The sequence below is a fragment of the Crinia signifera genome, chromosome 7 (genome assembly GCF_055691185.1).
Source record: "Crinia signifera chromosome 7, ASM5569118v1, whole genome shotgun sequence".
NCBI lineage: Eukaryota > Metazoa > Chordata > Amphibia > Anura > Myobatrachidae > Crinia > Crinia signifera.
In genome coordinates, this window is record NC_139223.1 from 131,484,693 (window position 1) to 131,502,466 (window position 17,774).

The following is a 17,774-nucleotide window of genomic DNA, read 5'->3' on the forward strand; positions in this document are numbered from 1 at the left end:
CCAAATTCCCATCCCATCCCCCTTGCTCCTGATCCCCCCCAACCACCGCACAGCCAACCAGCGGCGACCAGGATGGCTCAAGTAGCCGTAAGTAAATAATGTGTCTAATGTTTACCTACACATTTCTACACATAAACAATCACAACAACCACATATGTGTATCCAACATCAACATTAGTTGCAACATATCACTGCAGGGCGACCATGAGGTGTGTCCTGTCCTTCTCCAGGAACAAGGGTCCCCTTGGGGTTTTTTTTGAGTGTGGCCATGCCTCACCCCTTGAATAATTGACATAACAGTACATCCAATGAGATATCCGACATTAGTGGTGTGGTAGTAATGTGGCTCCAGGTGTTGGGTAACTCCAGTTCCCAGCATGATGTGCAACACAGGGCCGGATTATAATGGAGGCACAAGGGGTCAATGCCCCTGGGCCCCCCTCTAGCTAGGGGCCCCCTGTGGTTGTCATGTATTTAAAAAAAAAAAATTGTAAGTTTTTATTTGTTTTTTTTAGCTAAAGGTTTTGTGCATGGGTGGGGTAGTGCTGCAGCTTCACCTATCTGCCAATGTGACAATGATTTATGGTGCTGAGCATCGGGAGCCAAGGCACACTGATTGCACAAGTGTGCAGTGCATTTCTGGGAGTTGACTAAGTCCCATGACACTTTGCACCAGAGGACAGAGGCTGAGAAGTTTGTGCTGAGCTCTGATTGGTGGAGCTCATTACATGCTTCTCAGGTCCATGGAGAACAGCAGCAGCAGCTTAGTCATGTGAGGGTTTTTAATCAGAGGCAGCACTAGGACTGTGAGGTCTCCTCCAGAGTAAGGGGCAGAGGGACAAACACAGGCTTTTCATGTGGTGTGTGTGTGTGTGTGTGTATATATATATATATATATATATATATATATATATATATATCCCCTGCAGTTAACCATTGACCAAGTTTATTCTGCCTTTACTCTGTGTTTTGACAGTATAATATTCTCCCATGCAGTGTGCGGCCAGTAATGACAAGTGCAAGGGGGCCCCCCGGTCTAAAGTACCCCGGGCCCCCCGAAGGCTTAATCTGGCACTGGTGCAACATTAAATGTAGAGATTGTTTTGGTAATAGTGTGTGAGGCCATGCGGATGCATGCTTTACAAACATAGCTGTAGGCCTATAATTTGTACAGCAATGTCCGAAATTTAAAATAGTAAGGAGTGCTTAAGCCACAACAATGTCATAACCCTTAAATAGCACAGCCTAATTGTGAGGTTAGAGGACAGTCCCCCAAAACCAAAGTACCAATTGGGATACAGCATACATTCATCCATGAAGGAGTAATTGAATTAATGTTATTTACTATGTACAGTATGTGTGTGTTAACATATTATTTTTTAGTACTGTGTTTACAGCAGACCCATCTTCAATGTAGTTTAAAAATGTATGTGGCCTTCACACATAACTCTGAACTTTTTATTATGTACAAATACAACAAACATTTGTGTATGTTATATATTAATTTTTTTTTTTTATCCCTTCACTACAGACACTGAACAGCAGCAGGAGGAGGTGGCAGCCCTAATGCGGGAGATTGTACTGACCCTCCTGTACCTCCAGATCCTGTTTGGACTTCTGGAGGCCCGGATTTAATTTTTTTTTATCCCCCCCCCCTTATTATTTTTGTCCTAAATAAAAGTTTATGTACAGTTCGAAATTGCCTGTGTTTTTACTAATAAATATGTTAGAGGGCTTGTAAGGGTAGGTACATACAGATGTGTACTGTAAGTTATACTTGTAATTTGAGGTGAGGGGTAATGATTGATGTGTGAATGTGTGTGTTTTTGAGTAAAATAACACATAGTGAAAATGCATGAATGTTTAATGTTGGTAGATTAAAACATCACACATAACATCAGGGTAGGTATACATGTTACACATTGTGGACAAAGTAATTATGGATATAATTTAGTACATATACAGAAACACCAACATAACTTGATGTAAAAGTAACAGCAATATGGGGACACATAGATAGTGATTAAAATGCCACATTAGAACATAACAAATATACATGTAATGAGGGTTCAAATGTGGTTTTATTAGGTCTTTATTAAGGTAGACAATTGAGTTAATAGAAAACAATAATTGAATAACAAATAGATTAATTAATCAATTGTCAGATTTGTAGTTGAAAGGCAAGATTTGCAGGTCCATATATGTGAAGGGTATGGCAGTGTACACGGACGTACGCTCACTCTCACGAGCGGTGACATAAGCTGTGTTTTCCATTGAAAACAATAGGGACCCGTCCGTGCAAGCTGGCGTACGCTCAGATCTCCGCAAGAAGTCGGTGGGAAGACGGACGAAAGACGTCCGTAAACGGCGCCGTACGCTCAGTTGTACGCCTGTTGTCGGAGTGCAAGGGCTGGGCCGTCCGCGTACGTTGCCGTACGCTCATTTGTACGCCACTCCCCCTCTACGTTATTTCTGCCCGTACGTAAGCGGCTGATTTGTGGGTGGACTTAACCCCAACGGCCGCGTACGGCTAGCGTACGTTAATAGTGAACGTACGCACGTTTGGCCGCACCGATCAGAATAAGGCCCATTGTCATTTTGTCATAGAACAGTATCAAGTGAGTAGGGGTATCGGCACCAGGCCTGTAGTACCTGACCAATGGATGAGCAATGTCCTGCACTATGGGTGAGTCCTGGCCTGCCCTGTGGACAAGCCTTGCACATTTCTAGGTAGGAAGCAGCAGTAAATGGGTGCTGTTGGATATCCTTGGCTTTGCACCCTGGCAGAAGCATATATCACACATCCGTTACTACAGCATTCTGCCATGGATGGTAGGCTATGATGATGACATACACCACAAATTGCGTCATCGTGTCTACACTCAGGGAAACTATCCCAAAATGTGGGAAAAGACCACTTTGAATATTAGTGGTGATGTTAGTAGTAGCTGTAATATTTGGAAGACATTTTTGTAATTTTCTACTCCAGGAACAATGTAATGAATCTGAAAAACGCAAATCTGAAATACTGTTAGCGAAGCTGGATGCAGATGATCATCTGAAACAAGTACAGAAACATCTGGACTTATTGCTGGAGAAGCAGACTGACTTTGATAGTACTCAGTGCGAAAAACTCGATCTTTACAAGGTAGGAAATAATTAGAATGTCTTTACAATTACAGAGAATAACTTAAACCTCAGTGCTTCTGATCTTCCATAAGTGGCGGCTAGGGTGGCCAATCCTGGGATCGGGATCAGCGGGATCCCGGGATTTGGCCTAAAAAATGCTTTTTTGGAGTTTCCAATCCCAGGATTTTGGGATCAGAGTGCGCATGCGCAGCCAAATGCCAGGCTCGCTCGCTGAGATGCTTCCCGGCTGTTCCCAATGCCCGGTCTGCAGCACTGCGCAGTGGGACGGTTAGATGGAATGGTATTTTACTTTTTAGGTCAAATTTCCAAGCAATTAACTCCTATTATACTTCACACTGTGGGACAGATTGAGCAAAGCAAAAAAAGCAAGTCAGTTTGTTTATGGAACACACCATCTTGCTATGCAAGGGGAGAAAGTCATGCTTGCCTACCCTCCAGGAATGGCCGGACAGCTCCAGAAAATCGGATCTCACTCCCGCCCCCCTGGAAAGGTGTGCAAGTACCCCCGGAACTCCCCTCCACCTCAGTTTTTAATGACAGTGTTCTTGGCAGTTCGAGGAGGGGACGGGGCTAAAATGAAGCAAATTGCATCATTTTAGCCATGCCCACTTTCCATATGGCTTAATGATGTCAGCATTCGCCCCCGACCCCCCCCCCCAAAAAAAAAAAGGAACAAAAACGTTTCCTCTCTGTGTTTCTCCCAGACAGGAGCACTGAAACATAGGTAAGTATGGATCAAGTATATTTGTTGCTGCCGCTATTGTTATTATTATTTATGTGCATGGTAAATTATGGCTGCTTTATATTTACACTGCAATTTAAATTTGATCACACCTCCTCCAAATCTAGCTCCTAACACATCACGTTGAGCTCCAATCTCCCATCTTTGGAGCTCCACCATCGCCAGCCTCCGGAGCAGCGTGGCAGAGGAGGCGAGCGGAAGAGGTGGGAATAAGCGAGCACAGTGTCCCCTGGTGCAACATCCGGCCGGAGGCGGGCGGCGTTGCTGCCCCCCACAGCAGCACCATCAGTCCGGCACCATCGGGTGGCGCTGCGGCCCCCCACCCCGGCAGCCCAACTGACTCCCCCTCCCCGACTCTCTCCATCCCCCGCCACCCCCATGCTGGCTCTCCCTCCAGCTGCAGCTCCAGCCAGGGCCCCTGACACGCTGGCCCACCCCCCCAGCCCCCCAGAAGACAGCCTCTGGACCCATCCATGCTGGCCTATTTCAACCCTTTCACTGCGGCTCTGTGAGTGGCGAAGTCAAGATGGCGCCGCTGATGGCTGCCTAGGATCTGTGCCACCCAGCCTAAAATATGTACCCTGTATCTCCCCTGTAGTGTTCCTTATCTGTACTGTTTACCTATCTGGTTCTTGCAACGACTTAGTGGCACTGCTGAATGGCTGCCTGGGTGCTGTGCAGCTCAGCAAATATATGTTCCCCATTTCCGTGTTCCTCATCAGGATACGCATATCTGTACGTGTGATATATATCTGTACTGTCACTGTTTTTTTTTGCTTGTTACCTATCTATCTGGTACAATCACCAAATGGTGCCACTGAATGGCTGCCTGGGTACTGTGCCGCTCAGCAAATATATATTCCCCATGTCCGTGTCCCTCATCAGGATACACATATCTGTATGTGTAATATAAATATATATATATAAATCTCGCAAAATTGTTTTTCCTATTTCATGGACTATTCTATTCCCCCAGTCAGAGATTGACTTTGGCTTTTGGTTGGCCTAAGGATCACTGATTATGATGTTTGCGAATATCCCATCATGGGCCAGGTTTACTACGCTTGAAAAGTGATAAAATGGAGTGATGAACCACCAGCCAATCAGCTCCTCACTGCCATGTCACATGCTGGGTTTGAAAAATAAGAGTTAGGAGCCAGTTGGTTGGTGGTTTATCACTCTCCATTTTATCACTTTTCAAGGCCCATCTCACCCCATACCTTTTTAAGTGGCTTGCCAATATTTGATCTTGTAGATGATTTTCTCTCTGGTTAAACTCCCACGCTGATAATCTTTGACCTACTGTAGATACATGTAATATGTTACAACTGAAAGTCAGGGAAACTCTGCACCCCATGATCGAAGCTCAGTGCACACTTAAAAGCACAAACCCTCCAAACAAATTTAACCAAAATATGAATGGTCCATACCTTTTTAAATGGCCTGCCGATATCTGATCTTTGGCTGAACTTCCATGCTGATGTCTCTGACTCGTACATCTGTTGCTGGCATTCCTAGCAACATGTAACTGTTCTGCTATCAACTTCCAGCTCTTCTGCAACTTGTTTTGCTCACTTTAAGGGTAACATTTCGTGACTTATGGTGCCCATACACGCTATGCTTTTTTGGTCCTATTTGATTTGATTTTGACTATACAAGTTTTTTCTTGCAGTATGCAATCCTTTCCAATTGGATTGGATGCAATTTGTACTTTGATGCGTCCGATGAGCTCAGATGCGATTTGATTTGATCAGATTTTAACCTATTTTTTATTGCAAGTTCAAGAACTTTATTTCTGCTAATGTCCACATAATTAAAACAATAAAGTTGTTGTTTTAAACGTTTTGTATCTAGAAAAAAATGCTCCTGAGGTAAAGGATATAAAAAAAACTGCTGTGATCTTTGACCACAGAGTAGATACTTTGTGTACACTTGTTGCATTTCAACAATATAACAAAAATGGATCATTTTCATTATAATGCTCACCTTACTGCCGGAAGTGCTGGGAGCTCCTTCTCCTCCGCGTGACAGCCTGGCGCGGAAGAGAAGAGGTGACTGACAGCGGGTGGGGGCGTGCCAATAATCGCATAGCTTCGCATCGCACTATACTACAAAAGTGCATGCGATTCTATGCGATACAATACAAAAAGGATGTGCCTGCACATCCTTTTTGTACTTTACTATATCGGGCTCCCGGGGACGCGCATCGCGTCGGATCTGAACGCGGCAGACACTTAACACGCCGCGATTATCGTATATGCGATGCGTTTTGTACTTAAAAAGTACAAAACGCATACGATAATTGTAGCGTGATTGGGCACCATTAATCTTTCTGATCGGAATCAGGCCCAATATGCTTTATATTGTTTGTCCAGGAAAATTGTTTACGACAATGCATCATTTGCATGCTGTCTAATCTGTACGGAGCTTAAGACAAGATGGGCCAAGTGGTTATTTGCTATCAAAGTCTATGTTTCGATTACTGAAGAGCATTAGTAGACACTGATATAACAAGACTGCTGTTAAACAGTGTTCTCTGCTGCAGGGGGACTAAGAGCTGGTTGTTGAGAGTGGATTGCTGTGTCCACTTAGCAGTCATAGTGACTGCTGCAAATCCCTTGCAAAATTCTTGGTGGTACCCTGGCTGCAGTCAATAGTCTGGGAGATTTGAATTATGATTCAGGGCAGCAGGAGATGAGAACTTAAAATGGGACTCTCCTGCAGGATGTTGGAGGGGAGGCAACTGTGCAATACCTAACAGCAGTTGGTGCTATGGATACTTAGATGGTCACCACTAATATTCATTTACCACATACATCTTGAATAAAGCTTATCCAACAACTGGATAAGGATTGGCTAATAACTGTGCATGGTTTTTACAGTATGTTTTATGTATTTTAAGAGAGAAATGCAAGGACTGCAAATGGAGAATTCTGAACTGAAAAAACATATCACCGAACTTGAGAATAATTTAAAGGCAAAGAAGAAAGCTTTTGAGGAGATGAAAGTTAATTTACAGGTATGTCAATTGAGGATTCACAGAGACAAGACTTTTATTTTATTTTTATTATCTATAATTTTAACAATAGTAATTACTGCTATAAGGAGGAAAATAACCTGTTTTACTGTGTTGTGTTTTTTTAATAACTTTGTTTAAAAAATTTTTTTTAAAAAAAGGGTACTTATGTAATATCTGGGCGTCCGATTTTTTTCATCGCATCGCATGCAATATAGTGGCATACAATTCATGTAATGCGATTTTTTTCATTGTAAAGACCCGATTTTTAATTGTATAGTCACCCATGGGTGATTTCATACCCCCACTATCCAACTACGCATGGAGTTGATTTTATATAGTGTGGCGAGCGGACGCAGAATACATGTAAAGTAATCCGCGTGCGCTCGCCACGCTTCGGGCTCGCTGCGCTCGCCACATTATATAAAGTCAACTCCATTCGTAGTTTGATAGTATGGGTATGAAATCACCCATGGTTGACTATACAATTAAAATCGGGTCTTTACAATGAAAAATCGCATCGCATGCCTTAAGTAGTGGCATGCAATGAAAAAATCGGGCGCCCACATAATACATAAGTACCAAAAAAAGTATAATATATGGAAAAAAAATAGTATAATATATTCAAAGAAACAGTGTCAAGTTTCCATAATTTATTTACATATACAGTAATACTGAATCTAGCCATGTCAGAATTTATTATTTTGCCTGGAGGACAATTTTGCCCTTACTCCTGTGCTCTCCACAACTCCAAAATTCCTTCTGCCATTGAGCACAGACTCTAAACCTGGGGTAGCCAACCCTAGTCCTCGAGAGCTACCAACAGTGCATGTTTTGCAGGTCTCCTCACAGAATCATAGGTGAGCTTATTAGCTCCATCTGTGTATCTTTTAAAAGATGTCAGTGATTAATGAGTGCAGCTGTGCAGCAGCTAAGTTGTCTGGAAAATGTGAACTGTTGGTAGCTCTCGAGGGCTAGGGTTGGCTACCGCTGCTCTAAACTGTGAATTATAAACTAAACATTGACCCTCCCAAAACCAGTGTCGCTGTGTAGGCATATACTGTATGTAGGTACAGTATTATATGTTGTGTATCATTAAAATGTACCGTTCAACTTCTTTCTCCTTACTTTCTGCTTTTCTCAGGGTGTGTCACATTACATTGGTGCAGATTACTCTATGAGGTGTACAGTATGCCAGTGTCTGAGAGTAATGTTTGCATTAGAGGTGGTGTTGGTTATACAAGGGAGGAGGAGCTATATGACATGGTTTAGTAATGGTATTATAGAGTATTGAATCAGAAGACAACGGTATCACTGCAGAACAACGTAAATTGTAGTGTAGGAATGTTGTTTACACCACTAGAGATTGATGTATTAGTAGATAGAATTTACTGAAATAAAAACTTCCACCTTTCTGATTGGTTCAGGCCACACATTAATGTTACTTTTCCTTAGTAAACAGAGAGGTTCCATGCTCTTACCAATCAGAGCAAAGTCTCTCTGATTGCAAACAATGCCAGCTTGTCCTTTTTGGTTTTATATTTTATCAATTCAGGGCGTAAATGCTAATTAGGAAGAATCAATTGTATCTGAGGAGTAATAAATAGGGAAAAGAAGGAAAGTGAGCGGTGTGTGTGTGTGTGTGTGTGTGTGTGGATGTGTGTGTGCTGATGGTTTGTTTAAGAGTGTTTTTTTCTTTTCTTCTATCTTATTAATGTACCGAAGGTCCCAGTGAGCCTTGTTTTTTTTTTTAGCATGATGGCACATGTAGTTCTTTAACTGATTGCTATGAAATTTGAAGAATGCTTGCTGAGGCCTGTGGTTCACCAGCATATGTACTGATTATTACCCATCTCACATTGCCTAGCAGTGAGGGCAAGAGCTTTAATGCTGTCAGCACAAATCTGTTTTTCCCTAGGTGTTACCAGCATTTGTTTTTGTGGGTCCCTTTTCCCCAGAGTATTCAGCCCCATGCTGGACAGGTTAGGCTGTGTGTGTCATCCCTGCTATGATGTCAACAACTCAGCCTGTCATAGCACTGGCAACAGCATTTTTGGGGACACTACACTTTTGTTCCCACCAATTTTGCCGCTACCAGTCCAGGCTTTACTGTAAAGCAAAATGGGCCTGATTCAGAATCCCACATGCTTACGTGTTAAGCGTCACGTGTGCACGCTGCCAGGCAACTGATTATGCAATCAGTGCTTCCTCAGCTCCCTTGCTAGACCTTGAATTGTGCCAGATACTGTAACACCCTCTAACCCTGGCATTCCGACACTACACGCAGCTCAGTAGCTGAGAATGTGCACTCCTTACCAGTGCCGTTGTCTGGTCCTCCTCCACAGTGGCATGAATGCCGCTATATCAGTCCTTTATACTTGTGATCATGTGATCATTGACATCAGAGCTTCAAATGAGCATTGATATTTGAGCTCTCTCTTGCTATGTCATGTTTTGCCCTGCTTCTCCTGAATACCCTTCTTGTCCGCTGCTTTGCATCTTGCACCCGTGAACAGGTTTTTAACTATCTTGTTGTCTTCTGAACCAAAGGACCCTACCTCTCTTGTAATAATCTGCATTTCTGTGTAGGTGATGGGTCTGATCCTATCTATAATTTAATATACAGTTATATAGAACTGTAGGTTTGGAATTGCTGTCATTGGGTCCATGTACAGCTTCCATAAAACAGAAATGAGATGATATCTGCAAATACCAAGAGTGATTAGTGCAGGACTTACTGTATCTGAGGTCTGTGCAGAACACATAGAAGATATTGAAAATCTTAAGTAATTTCCCTTTTAAAAAACCTCTCCTAGCTCCACCCTCAATGCTACATGTCAGTATGGCTGTCCCTCCTCCCCCATATTGTCATTTGTTTGCTGCATTAAATTGTTTTTGTTTATGTTTTTATGTATTTTTATATTCTTGAATTTTTGCAATTGTTCTCGAAGTATTGATTTTTTTTTTTTACATTAGGTTGAAAACAAATTGCCAGTAAAGAATGTAAATTTTACGCGAAAGGAACAAACTACTGAAAATTCAACTAACGACGAGCTTAATTGTATCTCCTGCTCTTGGCACATTGTCATCAGTTCCCCAAATGACTTACAGCCTGGACAGGCACTTGTTACATTTGAGAGTGAACAAGGTACAGCACACATGCATTTTATTGGAAGGAATTTTGCAAGTCATGGGGGGGGGGGGGGTATTCTTGGGGGGGTATTTAATCATGGACGATATTCCAGCCAGTTGGAAATATTGTCTGTTTCCGACAAGATGAGGGTGACATTCACCTATTCAATGTCTGGTCTGTTTTTCTGACTTTTGGAAAAGACTCCTACACTGGAAAACTCAGTGGAAGCGGCTGCAGATTCAACAATCCATGAACCATTTTCGTCAATGCAGATTCGACTTGATTCTGGATGAGAGGAGTCCTGGCTGGGATTGAGTACTGATGGCTGATATTTCTGCCTGTCAGATATTAACTACCCCACTGTGGTTAATTTGCGTCTCATTGCCTATTATGTGAATTCTTCAATTTATATATGTCCGTGTTTAACCAGCTTTTATATCCACTGCAATAGGGTCTGACCAGCAGCACAGAGTACACCTGTGTAGCTCCTGCATTATGATTGTATGTTATGTAAAATAAGATTTGCCCATCAAATATGTGATCGAACAATACAGCATTTTTAGACGCATTTGGTTTAAAGCAGCCAAAATAGTTTTTTTTTGTAATTTTCCAGCATTCGTAAAGCACGGAAAAGGTTTGTATTACTATTATACTGTATACTGTATAATGATTGGATTTCTGAGTTCATACAGAAATACACATTTTTTTTGCCACCAAACTTTCTTAACATATAAAAGTTGGTGTCATTCAGTGATATAAATAAATAAGGTATGTGTCTGTGCCAGGCATCGTACGCCTTCCATTCAACTACAACCAGCTGTAGCAATGTTTCAGTCTCATCACTATATATAAAAGGCTAAATCCTCCTCACCTTTTTAAATTGACGTACCACCAGTGACCACTAGAGGCCACTCCACAGACCAAATGATTCCTTAACAGAAAGTGAAACCAAAATAATCTGTTTCACTCTTCCTGGATATGGATATAACTTTTCAAGCTTAGTACATCTGGCCCTGACACCTTCCATACCTTTATGCTCTGTGGGTTTGCACTGCGTGTAATGAAAGACCCAGATAGAATGTGACATTTAGAATCCCTTTCTCTATTACAGTTGCCAAAGACATTATTCACAAAGGAAAACATGTATTGAAACTAAATGGGGCAGAGGTAGAAGTGAGAGCTTGTGGAATAGACCCAGAAAGAACATTGGAGTTTGAGGTAAAATAAAACTATATACGTAAAACGTATTGTGAGATCCGCTATAGTCAGCTATCATTCCTCTGTCACTTGTCTTCATTTTCTGTTTTATAGGTAAATATGGATATTTCTACCAATAAATTATGTGTTAGCGGACTGCCTGACCTCCCGGATGAGATACTGAAGGACAAATTGGAGCTTACCTTCTACAAGTCTAATATAGGAGGAGGAGAGATTGAGGCAGTGGAATACAACAGGGACAATAACTCTGCCTGCATTTCATATCTACAGAATGGAGGTGTGTTTACATCTAATACAATCATGGTGTGTACTCCACATGCTGATGGTCCACAAAAGTAACAAAGGTTTACAGCAGGCCACTGAATATTTCCTTCCCCCTCAACCAGTGGGATTTGTAGAGGTGGGGCTGCTGCACAGTACAAAATCCAAATATAGGAGCCATACTAACTGCCAGTGAGTCCCGGACAGATGTTTGGCAGTGTTTAGGGTGTCAGTGTGTGTGACTCCTCTGTTTGGATTTTGTACTGTGCCGCAGCCCCATCATTGCCACTGACAAGGACAAGTCCAGGAACAGAGCATTGTGGGATAGATGTAAGGAGGGTTGTTCTGAAGGAGAAGAGACATCAGTGCCGTTATTTGCACTGATCAGAGGAGGCTCCAGAGGAGGGACTGCAGCACAGTTCAAAATCTAAATAGTGGAGGCACAGCAACTGCCACCAACTGTCATTCCAAACTGTCTCACTGGCAGTGGGTGTGATTCCCCCATTTGAATTTTGGCCTGTGCTGTAGCCAGGGGCGAATTTAGGGGTCAGGCCGCCCCTAGGCACAACATTTTTGTGCCCCCCCCTATTTTAATGTAATCATATATGTATATACATTGTTATTTATATATTTCATAAAAATGTAACTGTAGCCCACCTTAATATTTTTTTAAGCACTCTGGACTGCTCACTGTACGGAGGACCCGGAGGGAGGCACTTATTAGTACAATGATTAGCACAGTGTCTCCGTCAGTCTCTCTCCGGCTCACACACTGTGACTGACTGAGCGCAGGGAGGATCTGCGCATCGCTCAGCTCAGCTGCTGGATACACAGCAGCCAATAGACTGTGTGTGTGTGTAGAGTAGCCAATGGGCGGGAGCTGGCAGCAATGAGCCTGAGCCATTTCCGGACGCTCAGGGGGACCGTCGGACCCAGCCACAAGCGGTGATGTAATGTGCATGGCAGAGTGGGTGGGCAGTGGCGGGTGACGAGCGGCGCTGCCGCCGACATATGATAATTCATGTCTGGGGCGGCGGCACTCGTCACTCACCGATGCCCACCCGCTCTGCCATTTAACAGAATCTCAGCCTACATGCCGCCCTTAATTGGTGCCGCCCTGAGGCCGGTGCCTCACTGGCCTAGGCACAAATCCGGCCCTGGCTGTAGCTCCACCTCTGGAGCCACCGCTGTCCCTGGTACTGCTTTGTCCCCATGTATGAAGGAGGTTTATATGTGCTATATGACAGGAGCGCTATGCTGATGTGCTCCTGTCATATAGCACCCAAGTTCATAATACATCTTGACGCTCCTGCTTCTCCTCGAGAAGCAGGAAGCATTATACCTGCAATTTCAATACATTTACCAATGTTGAAGGGTATGTTAATTGAGTACCAATAGTTATCAATATCTGGCCTGTATGGTAAAGATAGACCACAGGCACTTTTTTTGAATTTACATTCCTCCTATAAGTCCATCCGACTATCGAAAAATCTCCAAAGTAGTCTAGCCCGTGGATTGATGAAAACTGTTGCAAATTCGACAATTTAGCGTCCGATTTTGCCAATGCAGGTTCTGCTTTTTAAAAAAACAAATCTACATTGACAAAAATGGCTGGCAAATTGTCGCGCTTGCAACAGCCTTTGACAATTCGTGGCCATTTTTATCGATCCCCGATTTGTAGAGATGAATAGGTCAAATGGAAATTCATTATTGTAAAAGTGCAGATATTTCAGACTTTCGGATTTATCTGCTCTGCTTGTATACCCCCTTAGTGGTGAGAAAGAGAGAATGAAGTAGTCAGCTCCGGTCATTGGTTGGTACTTAATCTCTCTCCAAGCTTTGATACATTTCCCCCTTAGAGAGAAATGGGTACTTTTGTATTATCTGGGCGCCCGATTCTTTTCATCGCAAGTTAAAAAATCACATCGCATACAATCATATCGCATGCGATGTGATGCGACTCGATTGGACCCGATTTTTAATCGTACAGGCACCCAGATGCCTGATTCCTATGTTGAATGCCCCCCCAGACCTGATTTTTGATTGTACACCCACCCTGATGGGTGATTACTATGTTAAATGGGCCCACATTGTTAACGCCACCCCACTATCAACGCCAACCCGAAGCGTGGCGAGCGCAGTGGTACGCGTCCTCTGACCTTTTCATACCCCCACTATCCACGTCGGCGTGGAGTACATTTTATATAGTGTGGCGAGCGCAGCGAGCCACCGAGCCCGAAGCATGCCGAGCGGACGCGGAATACATGTGAAGTGATATGCGTGCGCTCGCCACGCTTCTGGCTCGGTGGCTCGATGCGCTCGCCACACTATATAAAATCAACTCCACGCCGACGTGGATAGTGGGGGTATGAAAAGGTCGGAGGACGCATGCCGCCGCCCCTCGCAGGCTCGCCACGCTTCGGTTGGAGTTGATACTGGGGTGGCGATAACAATGGGGGGGGGGGGGCATTTCACATAGTAATCACCCATCAGGGTGCCTGTACAATGTAATATCGGGTATGATCGCGTCACATCGCATCGCATGCCACTAGTCAAGGCATGCGATGCGACGCAATATTAAAATTGTACACTCCGCCCGGGAAAGGCTCAAAATCGGGTCCAATCGCATCGCATCCCTTAACTAGTGGCATGCGATGTGATATATCGGGTGCCCAGATAATACACAAGTACCAAGAAATGTGCTGGTCCCATAGCAGAGGCACAGCTGCCCGTAGCCACCCTAAAGTTCCCGGTAGACCCCTCCTTTTGATTGCGAATACGCTGTGCGCCACTCTGCTCTTCCTGCTTGGACAGCAATGAGCATGAGCTTCCATCATCTAAGTAGCTCATTTACTTTCAGTACTACATTATGTAAGGCCGCCCTGCAAATGTATCTTGGGGTGGGGACATTTATATATTATTTATTTATTAACAGTTTCTTATATAGCGCAGCATAGTCTGTTGCGCTTTACAAAGGAGACAGTGATACAACAAACAGGGTATTTACAGACAGTCAAAAGGTAGGAGGGCCCTGCTCGCAAGCTTACAATCTATAGGGAAAAAAATGGGCTACATAAGGTAGAAAGTAATAGTCACATACGATATAGAAAAATATAATTTATTGTCCATATTACTCTCCTTCAAAGTGGCTCAACGTGTCCTAAGAAGCCGGCAACATCAGCTCGCAGTCGGGGGTGCCGAACATGAAATTACAGTGCAACCAGTTGTAGAACAACATTTGAACAGGCTGCAGGTAACATAAGCTGATGCTTGCTATATGTATTTGTAAATCTATACTGTCAGATGTTTTAGGAAGCACCAGAATGGAAGAGCAATGGAAACAAGTGATTTGTTCTAAAGGCAGTCACCTTATATAAACTAATGTGCATCCAAACGAGTCCTTCCCCTGGTGCAATAAATCTGACTGATAAGAGACGTATTAATGCACACACTCAGCCCAGTGTATAATCAGTGTATAACTCATAACATATAAGTGCCTATTTTTAATAAATATTCTAAGCTATCCCCCCAAAACATCTTTCTTAAATAGCGCATATGTTGCACTTTACTATAGGAGACAGTGATACAACAAACTGGGTATTTACAGATAGTCAAAGGTATGAGGGCCCTGCTCGCAAGCTTACAATCTGAAGATAACTGCTGTGGTCCCCAATTTTTCTTTGCCCTTAGTAGAATAACACTGTATACTGCTTGTTTGCTGAATCTACCAATCTCCAGAGTGTGTAGTCTTAGTAGCTAAAAAGTACATGGGAGGGATCCACTAGATCCTTCCCCTGTACTCTCCAATTATACATACGTGATTAATAGACCGCACATGCACAGAACGGATCCCAGATCCTGAAAGAGATCCCATCAATGGTCACTTAATATGCACAGATGTGTCCTGCTACACTGATGCTAGATAGAGCCGCTTACTGTAGTGGGACCACAATGCAAATTCTACCCTGACCTGCCCCCTTTTGGCAGAATTTTGCCCCTATTGATGAATAAATCAGGGCTGTCATGCAAACATCAGTATAGTTCGGTGATATACAATTGATACAACATGAAACAATGGCAGTAATGGTACTCTTTACCTAGAACGGCGCCCATCACGACCATCGCGACCATCGTATGCACTAAAAAACGGGTGCGATGCGATGGCCGCGATTTCCCATAGGGATCAATGTTAAAAGTGAGATTGGACGCGATTTTAGTGTTCAATGCCTCAATGCCCGCGATTTTTCCATAGGAAACAATGTTAAATGGGCCACAGAGGCCAAATAGTCACCCTAAAGTCTGAAATGGCCCCCACAATTGTTAACGCCACCCCACGATCAACGTCAACCCGAAGCGTGGCGAGCGGCGGCGGTACGCGTCCTCCGACCTTTTCATACCCCCACTATCCACGTCGGCGTGGAGTTGAGAATAGAATAGTGTGGCGAGCCACCGAGCCCGAAGCGTGGCGAGCGGACGCGGATACCTTCACAGGTAAACGCGTCCCTTCGCGGGCTTCACAGGTATCCGCGTCCCCTCGCGGGGCTCGCCACGCTTCGGGCTCGGTGGCTCGCTGCGCTCGCCACACTATTTTATTCTCCACGCCGACGTGAATAGTGGGGGTATGAAAAGGTCGGAGGACGCGTACCGCCACCCCTCGCCACGCTTCGGGTTGACGTTGATCGTGGGGTGGCGTTAACAATTGTGGGGGCCATTTCAGAGTTCAAGGGCACTATTAGGGCTCTGTGGCCCATTTAACATTGTTTCCTATGGCCAAATCGCGGACATTGAGGCATTTAACACAAAAATCGCGTCCAATCACACTTTTAACATTGATCCCTATGGGAAATCGCGGGCATTGCGTCGCACACGTTTTTTATGTGCATGCGATGGCCGCGATGCCCGCGATTTTTTACCCCCGACGCTCGCGATGCCAATCGCGGGCGCCGTTCTAGGTAAAGAGTACCGCAGTAATTTCCTACAGGTTCTAGATAAATTATCCCATATCTGAAAGTAAGTGAAACTCCACCACAATTTCTTCAGTACCAGTCTGTGTAATGACCATATAACACATTATTGTATCATTGTTATCTTGTGTAATCTTGTGTACCTGGGTTTGATAACATTGCAGATATATTCTGGCATTGCCAAACGAACAGTGCTGCTATCTGGGATCAAAGTTAACCAAGAATACGAAGAGGACATTGAGGATATTGTACAGATTCATTTTCAGAAGGCAAGCAATGGTGGCGGTGAGGTGGAGGCAGTTGCGTTTTCCCTCGGAAAGAAAAAAGTGGTTCACTTTGAGGAAGATTTGAATGGAGCCTAGAGCATTTATTCTGAATCCTGTCTTATTAAATCTTACAGATATGTCTGTATTCTTATAAAATGCATATATAAAAATGGGAAATTTATATCTGTAATGAATCTGCCTTGTATATGTAACGTGTTGTCTCTGATTTAGGACTATGGTCAGTTCTACTAGACCGGTAGTGATTTAGCTAGCTCTCTCCGTATCCGTACCTATTTACACCATATTACACTGTATTGTGCATTATTATTTTTGTTTCTAAAAAGTGGTCTCTTTGCCAAAATGTTTTACTTTATCAATGTTTCATGTTTGGATATCCACAAAATTTAGAAATTCTTTGATAGTTTAGTTAATGATCAAATTGCTAATTGCCTTAGATTATAATCCTGTTTATTTTGTGCCTGCAGACAGCAAATCTCAGCTGCAACCGTCTCTGGTGAAAATAAATCTTGACAATTTAACTGGCTTGTACTTTTTTCTTTTTATATATACATCTAGGAATAGAGGTGTCGGTATGGGATCCGATACAAAATGCCGGCGGTCGGGATCCCGGCATTCAGAATCCCGACCGCCGAAATCCTGACATGGGGGGGACGTGGAGCGCCCCCCCTTGCGGGCTCGCTGCGCTCGCCACGCAGCGGGCCCGCTGCGCTCGCCACGCAGCGGGCCCGGTGCCTCGCTACGCTCGGCACACTATTTTATTCTCCCTCTATGGGTGTCGTGGACACCCACGGAGGGAGAAAGTTTCGGGATTTCGGCGGTCGGGATTCCGACCGCCGGGATCCCGACCGCCGGCAAACTGACTGCATCCCGTCGGTATGTATTAAAAGACAATGAATATGGAAGATGGGGTTATTGATGAGATTGTTATATTTTCTCATTACCCTTATTCTCAGAAAAGACACATACTGTAGGGGAATAAACCTTGGAGAGAGATCAAGTGGAC

At 43.8% G+C, this 17,774-nt stretch overlaps 1 protein-coding gene across 2 annotated transcripts in view; it reads left to right on the plus strand.

Moving 5' to 3' along the window:
- NMI (N-myc and STAT interactor) overlaps nucleotides 1-17,276 on the plus strand; it is a 28,884-nt gene extending 11,608 nt beyond the window's left edge. For both annotated transcript variants that reach the window (XM_083153836.1, XM_083153835.1), the window contains 7 exons: nucleotides 2,990-3,148; nucleotides 6,795-6,911; nucleotides 9,885-10,056; nucleotides 11,153-11,259; nucleotides 11,353-11,536; nucleotides 14,667-14,773; nucleotides 16,649-17,276. In XM_083153836.1, the coding sequence (XP_083009962.1) occupies nucleotides 2,990-3,148; nucleotides 6,795-6,911; nucleotides 9,885-10,056; nucleotides 11,153-11,259; nucleotides 11,353-11,536; nucleotides 14,667-14,773; nucleotides 16,649-16,846 (1,044 nt within the window). In that variant the 3' untranslated portion in view covers nucleotides 16,847-17,276. The remainder of the gene's footprint in view (nucleotides 1-2,989; nucleotides 3,149-6,794; nucleotides 6,912-9,884; nucleotides 10,057-11,152; nucleotides 11,260-11,352; nucleotides 11,537-14,666; nucleotides 14,774-16,648) is intronic.
- The last annotated feature ends 498 nt before the right edge of the window (nucleotides 17,277-17,774 follow it).